The sequence below is a fragment of the Rhinatrema bivittatum genome, chromosome 12 (assembly GCF_901001135.1).
Source record: "Rhinatrema bivittatum chromosome 12, aRhiBiv1.1, whole genome shotgun sequence".
NCBI classification, from domain to species: domain Eukaryota; kingdom Metazoa; phylum Chordata; class Amphibia; order Gymnophiona; family Rhinatrematidae; genus Rhinatrema; species Rhinatrema bivittatum.
The window spans coordinates 72,621,793-72,633,463 of NC_042626.1; the positions used below are offsets into that span (position 1 = coordinate 72,621,793).

Genomic DNA, 11,671 nt, shown 5'->3' on the forward strand with positions numbered 1-11,671 from the left:
GCTGGTTGGGATTTTAAATAGTAAAACCGTAGTGGCCCAATCTAGGAGCAGGGACTGGTAACCCTGTATTTCTACCATACACACAGTGCCCCCTGTCCCTAATTTCCTCATCACCCCAGCTGGTTATTTTAAAGAGGGGCATAAAATTCATGGAAATTTTTTCCAATTTTATTCTTTAAAAAAAAAGTTTAAAGATACAGCAGAATTGTTTTTATTACCCCTAGTAACACTGTTAAACCTAAAACTGAAGCAAAAAAAATCAAAACCAAAAATTAACAGCCACAAGTTTATTTACAAATGAACTTTTGTATTCTGTTTTAATAAGATATTTACAGGACCAATTTTACACATTAGAAATGGTATCAAAAGTAGGCATTACAAACACGGACACCCACGTGTGACGTGGTTTTCCTACCAGGCTGAGAGGGAGCACAAAAGCACTGCGTGCACGCTTTCAAGAAGATTTAAGCAGCGTTTTAAATAACTGCTATTTCCTGCAGCCAGAAAGCAGCAAGTGGGGTAAGCCCTAGTCACGGCTGTGGATGAGTTTCCTGGTTCTCAACATTTACAGTTCTTGGCCTAGCTTTCTCTAAGCTATTTGCATGTGTTTCTGCTGTAAATGTTTTTTTAAAAACAAACATAAAGTTAAAAAAACCCTACTTCTGCCACCTTTCTCAGATAAGACCTTACTTTGTGACACTCCTGTAACTTTTCTGTGGCCCATCTACAGTACTGCTTCCACGTTACAGCTGAAGTTCACTTAAAGGCCATTTCTTTTGTAAACAATTGCCTGCATCCTCTAAAATGGACACATTGCAACATGTCAAAGTCTGTCTGGATGCTCTCATCCAACACTCTAGTTTCTTTAAAAGACTAGGGGCCTTCAGCTCTAGCCCCTCCACTGTGTTATGAACAGCACAGAAAGATGTTCCGTCCTTTCATTACTTTGCTCCACATGCTGACTTCAGGCTGAGGGGATGGCAGTTAAGCTGCAGGGCAGGAAGGCATTTTTGCATGAGATAATGGAGAGGGCTTTTAGGTGAGAAGAATATTTTTCAATCTTACTACTACACACCTGTTCTTTTTAAATGCAGGTCCTCTCTAACACAGACTGTTGAAAATAAATGAACTTACATCAATGTTATTCTTAGCTTGAAAACCATAGTTAAGCCAGCAGAAGGCCTCTTAAAGTGGTAGCCTAAGGTGAAATAAACTCCAAAACTAGTTCAGTGAACCTGTGTTGTAAGGGGCACTACAAACAGCCAGCACCAATAGTTAAGGTATTTCCTGCATCATTCACACAGGGAGGGACACAGAAAATTTCAGGGATTAAGTGGAGTTTCTCATTCTCTGTTTCATCCCCTTTCCTAACACTGGCCACTGGAGCTGGCTGTAAGGAACACTTCTGAAGTTGAATTCAACTAAAAATCCAAAATCTGAACCTACCAATTCGTTTTCCCACCACGTCTTAAGAATTAAATAGCAGCGCTGCCCATGCCCAGTTTATGAACTCCAGTCCTACATCCATGGTTTTCTATAATCCCATAGCTTCCTGCTCTGCAGATCTAAGAGCTTGCTACAATAATTGTTTAGGCAAGGAAAGGAATACTGTACAGTCTAGGAAAACCAATAGGAAAGAGGACATACAGACTTCATAGGAGGATCATTTATCTGTGCAGAACAAGACTATACAAGTGGAGACGGGGCACCCCATGTGCAACTTGCAGGCCTCTGACATGCAGGATGACCCTGCAGCTACTTTCTGCAGGTTCGGTGAGGGGTCTGCTTCTTCTGCATCTCAAGTCTGCAGCGACTTCGTTCATCCAGCCACGGGAGTTCAAAGTTTCTACAGGAACAGGAAGAAAAGGCATCAAGGTAACAGTGAAGCAAAGCAGCTATAGAACACAGCTAACCTGGAGAATGCCCCACTTCCCTCACTCTGGTCTTCAAAACTGGATTTGTAAATAGTGTTCTTCCATGTATGTGTCAGGGTAATCATGCAGAGGTCAGAATGCATGCATTGAGTGACTGTCACTCAAACTGGTAACACTGATTCACTGTGACAAAATTAAATCCATTACTGGGATAGGGCCATCCCAAACTGAAAGAAAGTAAGAGTTTGACTTTTTTTTGCTACCTATGGTTAGAATTTTTTTTTTTGAGGGGGGAGGGAGGGGGCCAGGACAGAAAAGTACCCTGCATTTAGGAATGAGGTAGCACTTGCACCTTAAAAATTCCCACTGCACTGTCCTCTCAGCCATCTCATATAAATCAAGACCCTGTCACAAGGCACATGGCTGAGTAGGGTGTAAAACTGCTCTAATACACTCAGGGACACTGCTATGCAATGCCACATGTCAATTCTCTGTCCCTAAACCATCCCCCACCTCAAAGTAGTGCTCAGGCTGCAGTTCTAGCAAATGAGAAATCCATTCAGGTCTACATGTGATGTGATAGTGGTGTGCTCAGGCCTAGAGCAGCAGAGAACACAGCTATTACTTTGATAGCCCTAGAGGTGGCAAAGGGCCCCTGAGCAGATGGAGTATACTCTCTAGGGAGAAGGCTTGTCAGAGACTGCTGGGATAAAATAAAGTAATAAACAAAAAGTATAAACAAATTTAACAGTGCCCCTTTGAGAGACTTTAAAAAACTTCTCTCTATAAAGTGGTCACCATTAGCACCCCCTCTGCAGAGAGCCATCAGGAAGCTTTGGTAAATATTCATACTCACTGTGGGGTTAGTTTTGGTAATGGGCGTCCAAATGCTACAACAGGCAGGAAAGGGGTAATCACCAAAGATTCAACTACAAAGAGAAGCAACACAACTGCATTAACCATAGAAGGCCTTGCACATTTAAAGGCTGCATAGGACCTACACAGAGCTTTCTACAGGGAGTGGGATTTTAATGAATTTACCATCATCTGGCTCAGGGAAAAATGAGGTAATCTCCGGCTCAGATTCCTGGATTCCTTTCTTTTTATACATTCGGAGCTGCAATCGCTGTAAAATCCGCTGCTCCCTGATCCTCTGTATATCCCACCTGCAAACAAGAAATGCAACCATAAGGAAAGCCCTCTGACAGACATGACCCTGAGGCTCACTTTCAACAGCAGGCTACTCCATTGGTTCACGTCCCTTGCATTTCATGTGGACTCCTTTGTTTCCTGAATCCTAGAAAGCTCTGGACAGATCTGCTGCATGAGAACAAGAAAAAAAAAAAGGCATCCTGGTGTATTTCAGGGTTCCATTGATCCCCCATACGCTACATATAGGATGATGTCAGTTTGTCTGCCAAGCCCCACACCTCCTGGGATAAGATCTCCCATACCAAATTCTCCTCTCACCTTTTCCTTCTCTTCTCATCCAGCTCCAGTTTCGAATGCCGTTTGAAAAACACACTGTCTTCCAAGTTCTGTGGGGAGAGGGGCTGCAGTTAGACCCATGTCACATAAGCAGCAATGAGCCAGGTATGGGTTGGCTTTTTTTTTAATTTACTATTTTGCCTTCGCACTAAAACTTCTGTCTACATACCTCTGGGACATCAGAAAGGTTAATGTCTCTCAGAGGCTCGACTGGCTGCTCCCGCCAAGAAGGAACTGAAAAAGAAAAGAAGATTTATAAATATAACATTCATAATTTGGTTTCTTGGGGGCGGGGGGGGGGGGGGGGACAGGAACTTGAGATCAGAGACTAAAGGTATGTATAAAGTTTCTAGAGGTTCTGCCAGCAACTGCCTGGGAAATCCCCCAAAATGAGAAAGAGCCTGTAAGTCAAAGTTCCCAGCAAGTCCTGTTGGCAAACAAAACATCACTGTATTATTCTACTACATTGCTATTACTTTTACCAAGAGCAGGAAAATCTTGAGAACTTTGATTTCTCTTTACTTCTTGTCCACTTACCCTGCCACAAAACTATAAAATATTCTAATTTTGAAAATCTAACAAACCATGGCCCTCTAAAATACAAGCTTGTTGCACAGATCATGCTAGTGTTCCTACTTCAATGTATCCGCCCCTGAGGCGACTGTTCAGTTCCATGTAAACTGGTGCAATATGTATTCTATACAGGAACACCGGTATATAAAAATAAATAAATACTTCAGAGGAAAAATTTAAGAATTGTGTGCAAAAAAAGTAGAACCTGAACTTGTTCAAGAGTTAGCTCTGTAGTACTTCCTAGCAAACAGAGCAGACAAGTCTTGGAGGAAAACAAATCCAGGAAATACCAGAATCACTTACTTCGCTAGATGGAGGTGGACCTTCTTACATATTCTATAAACTGATTCATTTCATATGTACTGTGAACAAACTCCATAGAACTACAATCTTGGCTAATTCAGCTGAGAAAACTAACAAAACCTAAAAATTCTACCATCAACCATTCTGGAAGAGGCAAAACTGGTACTTAACTTTTATATTGCTCAGAATAGAGAGAACTATATTTTATATTGGATTTATGTTTTGCCTTTCAGTCACTTCAAAGCAGATTAATTCAGGTACTGTAAGTATTACACGGATCCAAACAGGCACACTCTAAAGGGTGGGAAATCAGGTGAAAAAAAACCCCACATGTGTAACGTTCTGTATAAGCACCTCACGGATTTCCTATAATTTTTTTTTTTTTTTTTTAAACACAAATACATTTTAGCATTCTGTCTTGATCCCCTTTTCAGAGGGTTCTTATGCACTGTATGAAGTCAAACAGGGCTGGCATCTCACAGCCCAATAAATCTGCTGAGAACTTGTTCAAACAAGATGATACTAACCTTCTTTATAAACACTCCAGTTTTGTTTTACAGTTTTAGAATTTGTAACAAAATTCCTTTTCAGTAAGGATGCTCTTCCACGCCTTAGGATTTCTAGGCAGGTCTGGCACAGTATGGACACAGAAACAGAAGAGTTGTTGGGCCCTATCAATGCCTCCTTTGGCCCTAAACAAACCTCTAGTACCATTTACCCAGCTGTGACTGGGCAAGCCAGAAGGATTCTGTATTATCTCTTCCAAAGGCTCATCAGTGTTCAAGACCCCCTCCATCCCAGCACTGCCTACAAATGATTGCCAATCAGATCCTAATCCAATCACTGAGAAAACAATGAATGAGAAGGGATCCAAAGCAGAGAGATAGTCCAGACAGCAAGAACATTAACTACATTGAATTAATGCAAACATCGGCAGGCTTTTACACCAATTTTGTACATAAAAATCTGGGTTATTTTTTACCCAGTTTCTTTAAGAATTTATGGGAGCTACTTAAGTTAAAAATAAGGGAGAAAAATCAGAAGGGACAAATAAATGGAACCATCACAAAGAAAAAAGCAGGAACTTGGCCATTTTTTTGAGTAACGCTATCAAGAGACTCTTCTGGTCCAATAAAACCTAAAATGTTCAGCCCTGAAGTTGGGGATCCTTGCTTGATGTACCTGCATTCTATTTCAGATGGCAAATGCCTTTGCTCCCCTTAACCCCAAGGTCTTCAATTTCTCCCTTAAATCCTCCCCCCACCCCATCTTCTGCTAGAGGTTATAAAGGACTAACTCAGATAAGCACACGTTTTTAAGTGACCTTCCAATGTATATCAAATTCCTGAGAACAAAAGAGATACTGATTTTTGGAAGACCTATAATTTGAAAGATGGATATTTGTGCGCACTATATATACAATGGATTTTTCGTATGCACATTCCTAAAGCCTTAAGAAAAAGTGTGAGAACATTCAAAATATGCTTAAACATACCATTTTATTTTAAGACAGCAGGTTCATTAGCAGCACAGATAACAGGCCATGAGGTACTGTACACACCTTCAGTCAGACTCAGCACTGCATAGTTAGGTTGAAATGCTGCCCAAGGGTGTACAGCTCTAAAATACAGGTTAGCAAATGGCACCATGAACAGAGTCCCAGAATTACAAAATAAGAGTATCCTAAATTATTCTGAGCACAAACTGGAGACTATATTTAGCTCTCATACACCCTCGGGTGGCATTTAAAATTCATTTGGCTAGGATGAAGTGTTATAAAGGGGGTTTATCATGTATTATTACACTGCAATCACTTACCATAGCAACTGATTTTGTAAACAATGCATTTTAAATACCAGTCCTCTGAACATAAGTGTGGTAGCTGTAACTTATTTCAACAGTAAAATGCTGGAACTTGGCTTACCACACTGCTGAGAATGCAATACTCTGTATGTGCCTGCAGCAACATCAGAAACCAAAGTTCCAACCATAGTTTAGTATGATTTAATTGCTTTTCTATAGTCAAAACATCACAGTACCACATTCACAAATGAAGCAGAGACCTCAAATTTAAAATGGGGTTTGCAAAATTACAGCCTCTGATAAGCAATTTCAGGGCTCATGTTCACTGACCATCAAGTAAATAAGTTCTCTTTTAGAGCAGACTAGAGTCTAAAGAATACAAGCAACCCCCTGTTTTATCACTGGTGCCCGACCCAGTACCTCATGGATTGATGCCCAAAATCCCTCCCTTCTGAAAGAGCACTAGAACCAGCAGAACTCTGGCAGACTCTTTATAACACGGGTGGTCAACTCCGGTCATCGATAGCCACAAACCGGGTTTTCAGGCGACCCACAGTGAATGTGCATGAGAAATTTATATATAAGGGAAGCAATGAATGCAAATCTCTAAGGCATATTTATTGTGGATATCCTGAAAAGCAGACCAGTCTGTTTTATGGAATCACTTGCGTGGTATACTTATAAAATTACCATGTTGAGAGATTTATAATAGCAAAACAGACATGTATTTTGCCCTTATCAGTGGAATGAAGACTGAAAGCAAGAAGGGTGTGGTTTAAACTTGCCTACAAGAATGTATTTCTAAAACAGAGGTTACATGCTAGAAAGGACAGAGCAGCCAGTCCCTTCCATTGTGCATCTCACAGAGCACATCTGAACCAGGCCCATGTGCTTTCAGTTTTGGCTTGCAGAATAACTCACCCTTGCTTTTTACAATACTGTTGTTCAGAGATACTGCTTCTTTGCTCTGCATATCTCCCACTTGTATTATTTTAACTCATTAAACCAAAACACCGAACATATGATCACAGCACAATTCCCGTAACTGAGATTCTGAAAGTGAAAACTGATGAATTTACTCGGGTTTCCAGAAACCCAAATTCAGACAAAGTGACATTGAAATGTCAAAACTGGTCTTTTTTTTAAATTCATACTTAATTCTATTCAATAAAACTTGTGTCATTTTTTCCGGGTAGCAGATTACATATTCCAAAAAACCAGACTAGAAATCCAAAGGGTGACATCCAAACCCAAAAGGAAATGCTGTTACAAGCCTATTAGCAGTCAAGAATGAAACCTGAGTTACAGCCCAGGGAAGCCTCCACCCCCTACCCCACTGCTGTTTTGTTGTGATAGGACAGTGATGTTTACAGTATTTGGCTTGTGCATGTGACCATTAAATGACAGGGAGGCATGGAGTGAGCCAGAACAATTCCAGCTACCAAGACTGCACTACTTTCCACAACACATCCGATTTCCAGTAGCAGTGTCTTCACATGAACAAGCAGGTTCGGCTGAGCAACACAAGAGGGAGCTCTGGGTTTCTTACTTGCCACACTCTCTTCCTTCTTCGGAGAGGGCTCTCTTAACGGTGAGGGGGGAGGTTCATGCCAACAACACAGGTACATTTCGGTAGTTGCAAGGTAGGGAAGCTCTTCCGCCTCACTGGTGTATTCTTTGTCCTTGGGGAGGGTGCTCTGCCCTTTCAGTGGGGTGGCTGATTTGAGCTGCGTGTCCACTTGGGACCTGGTTCCCTCAGGAGTCTCTTTACTCCTCAGTTCCCGTCTGCAAACAGTTTCGGGTAAAGAATCGCAAGGCTCATCTTTTACTGGAGAATGCTTAGGAGTTTTTGCTTTTAGTTTTGAAAATTCTGCTGCCAACTTTTTCACTGGAGTTTTTCTTTCTGAGTTTCCACCCATAGACTTCCTGTTTAAAAAGCAAAAAAGAGTAGAGAGAAATGAGCAATGCACAGAATAAAAAAGGCCCAGGAATTGATAAGAGCAGACCTATCCACTGCAGAGTCAAAATGCAAGAGACAGGCTATCAAACAGATCTAACACAATGTGTGTAAAAAAGTTAGTCAATCCGATGTCTATCAATTCACAGCAACCCTTATTTGGGGACGCCAGACCCTAGCCAAACTGGAATTGGACATGCTGCAGAGATACGGCAGTCTAGAAACAGCAATACCCATTTCTGATCAGGTGGAAAATCCAAAAGGAAGCAAGCAGCCAGACCAAAATTAAAAAAAATAAATAAATTCTCTAACAGCATTTCACACACACTAAAATTTAAAAACTATACCCATCATGTTAAGCAATACTTTAGAAACACAAAAAAAGTCTGCTAAAAAATTATTGAAATTCCTTTTGTAGCTCCCCTGAACTCCTGAAATCAGCCACATCCAGAATAAAAGTATAAATTAAAATATACTAGACTCAACTAGTTCATATCATAAAAGCTATTAGTCAATCCATGAAGCATTCAGGTATTGGTAATAAAACTACTAATCCTTTCTCCCTCAAACAAACAGTACTTGGAGGTCAGAATTTTGCCATTGCCACACTGCTTATTGCAAACAAACAGGCTTTTCATTTTTGGAAAGCGAGGTTTAAGGTGTTCTATGGAATGGAAGAGGCAACAGGCTAGACAGAGGTTTACCACAAACTAATCATAATAAACGCTTATCAGTTTCCAGAGTTTGAGACTAATATTTCTCTGGCATAAGCTATCTAGCTTATAATTCTAGTTTTGAAAATCTTTTGAAATATTTAATTTCAAAAGATGATTCTTCCCACCCCAATATTAAAGATCAAAATGTGTTCCTAAAATGATGTGTGTAAACAATTCTAAAGTGTTAGGTGCATCATTATCTAAGATGAAAAGAATAGAAAACCTTTTGTGGCCCTTTCCACTTCGGCCACAGGAAGGAGGTTTGGATGTTGGAACCTGGTGCATTTCTAAAGACGCCGGTAGACAAGCATTCAGTCCTTTCTGAGGAATCTCTGCCTCATCCTTGTCCTCTGCCTCATACCCTTGACATTTTCTGTGTTTCTCTTTCACACTGTCCTTCTTCACTAGCTGCATCCTCCTTTCCATACGCTCAATACGGGCCAGAAGCTAAAGAGAAAAGCAGCGTTAGCCAGTGCAAGTTCAGACATTTATCCAGTCAGTTTAGTAAGAGCTAAAAAACAATACCTATGCAACATTAGTATTTCAGATCTGAACCTGCAAACAGGGATGGGCTGGAAATCACTTTATGTTAGCTATCAAGTATTAATAAACGGAATTATCTTTAATTTTAGAGATACAAAGTGTGATTTTTGGAAACCATACATCCACCCTATTCTGGCCATCTTGGAAGTTAAACTTGTTTACAAAAATTGTTTATCTAAAAATTCACAACTAAAATAAGCTGATCTGGAAACCAGCTAGGTCTGGTTAAGACCAAACACACTAAACAGTCAGTCAGGGCTAAGACCAAACATACACTAAATAGTTGGGGGGGGGGGGGGGGGGGAAGTTGCCACTTAAAAAAAAGGAAAGGAAGAAAGGGGCTCCCAACTTTAATAATATCTGTAAATCAATGTTTCTACAAGTTAAATGATTACTGGAGCATGGTTGCTGCTTCAAGGCTACTGATCCACGCCTCAAGACTACAAATCCCAGCATGCAAAGGGACCGACAGTTCAACATTTACAGCACCATGTTGAATAACTTCCACAACACAATAAAATGCTGATACGACTTCCCTTCCAAGCCCCTTTCAGTATCATTAATATAAAACCTTTCCAGAAAGTTCAATTAAAGGGGTCACCTCTGCAAACCACGACAGGGGGGGGGGGAGGGGATGGAATGTGCTCCCCCACCCCCGTATTCTGTAACCCTTTATTTACGGTAGTTTCCACCTCTATTTAGTCACCAATTTTTTTAAACCATTTCTCAGACTTTGCTCAGTACCAGCTGGGCAAACTCATTGACAGGAAGTAGCTGGGTATGCAGGTGGGATATCCCGCCTCACTCCGGGTCAGAAGAGCAGACCGATCCAGTCCTGGGTTTCAGCACTGTTGCATTCAGGGATTTGTAGTCCTCATTTTCTTCCTGGCTAGCAGGACTGCAAATCCATGCAAGAGCGGACTGGCCCGTTCGGCTGAGACCCAGGCGGGATCTCCGCACCCCTACCCACCAACCCACTTACCGTGTCCCGCTCGGCCTGCAGTTCCCCGATCTCCTTCTCCTTGGCCTGCAGCTGCTGCTGCTGCTGCTCGATGAGGTCCAGCTGCAGAAGAACGATCTGTTTCAGGCAGACGGCCTGGCTGCCCGCGCCACCTCCTCCCCCGCCGCCGCCCCCGGGGCTCTTCCGCACCTGCTTCCACTTGCCCTCGGCGGTCACCTGCAATGACTCCAGGCCCTGCTGGCCGGTGGCCGCCGTGGTAGCCGCCCCAGCCCCGGTCACGACCGCCGCCGCTCCCCCTCCCGCCGACTCCTTGGCGGCCAGGGCGCCGGCCTGCGAGCCGATCCTGCCGAAGATGTCAGGGTCGGGAAGGGGGAGCAGGCCGCCCCAGCCCTCCCGTCCTTCCTTCAGCCGGCGGCGCATCGGTTTGCGAGCGGAGGCCGCGGTCGCCTGCCCGTCCTCAGGGCCCCCCTGCAGCCCAGGCCCGTCCTCCAACTCCACCTCCGGCTGCTGCTGCGGCGGTGGCGGCTGTTGCTGCTCCCGCGCCGGCTCCAGCTCCAGCCTCAGCGCCTTGAAGGCCGTGGATCTCATGCTCATGGTCCCGGCTTCCGCCTCACTCTCAACGCGCAGTGGGTTCCGGCCGGAGGCTGCGGCAGTACGGCATGGCAGGCAGGGGGGAGGCGGCGGCGGCAGCAGCAGCTCCCAGGCCGGGTTCCTCTCACCACCGGGCCGGGGTCGCCGCTACCACCACCACCACCTCCGCCGCCGCCGCCATGCCCCGCGGGGGCCGCACCTCGGGCAATGACGGAGAGAGGGAGGTTCTGTCAGAATTAAATTTATAACCGTCCGGAGCTGCCGTCTATAGACAGGTAGTCGAGTTTCCAGTTCCTCAGTGGCGCGGAGCCGCAGCCATTTTCCCTCCTCCCGGGGGCAACAGCGGAACCGCAGTGAGGAAGAAGAAAAAAAAACACACACGCGCGCACCCCCCTGCACCTGCGCAGTCACCGCAGCGCCCTGCACGCCTGCGCAGTCACTGCCGCGAGCCTTTTTTTTTCTCTCCGCCCCTAAACTCAGCTCCGGAGGGGCGGGATCTAGCACTTTATATTGCGCATGCGCCGCAACTGCAAGCCGTTAAAGAGCTCTATAGTTTTATTGCTCTACCGGGTATAGGGCAAGAAAGACTTTTTGGTCTCGCTCTGCAAGATAAAAACCAGCCACTACTAACAAACAAACAAACAGATAGTAAATGCGCATGCTTCATTATACAATAGGGAACCTGTTTACCAGGTCCCTGCCCCAAAGAGTATATAATTCCAGTACATCGATTTCATTTACTTTATGTAAGAAACGCGATCAATCAAGACAAATAATAATGTAAGCGTGACGGCTTGAGCCTGACTTGCTGGAGGTCCCAGAGTGAGTTTATAATGGCCCTTCAGAAAGCAGAAATGTTTGT

General features: G+C 43.7%; 1 protein-coding gene across 1 annotated transcript; it reads right to left on the reverse strand.

The window, feature by feature from the left end:
- Positions 1-232: 232 nt before the first annotated feature.
- On the reverse strand, positions 233-11,214 carry MSL1 (MSL complex subunit 1). The gene is made up of 8 exons (XM_029572954.1): positions 10,240-11,214; positions 8,938-9,161; positions 7,591-7,967; positions 3,532-3,596; positions 3,345-3,412; positions 2,916-3,040; positions 2,731-2,803; positions 233-1,846 (listed from the first exon to the last, which is right to left on the reverse strand). Exons 1-8 carry the CDS (start codon positions 10,810-10,812, stop codon positions 1,756-1,758), a joined length of 1,596 nt encoding a protein of 531 aa, XP_029428814.1. The 5' UTR covers positions 10,813-11,214; the 3' UTR covers positions 233-1,755.
- Positions 11,215-11,671: the final 457 nt, after the last annotated feature.

Coding starts and splice junctions, on each gene's coding strand:
- MSL1 (XM_029572954.1), bottom strand. CDS start 10,812: ATGAGCATGAGATCCACGGCCTTCAAGGCGCTGAGGCTGGAGCTGGAG. Junction 7,968..8,937: donor AGTGGAAAGGGCCACAAAAG/GTTTTCTATTCT, acceptor CTTTTTAAACAG/GAAGTCTATGGGTGGAAACT. Junction 2,804..2,915: donor TTTCCCTGAGCCAGATGATG/GTAAATTCATTA, acceptor TTCTCTTTGTAG/TTGAATCTTTGGTGATTACC.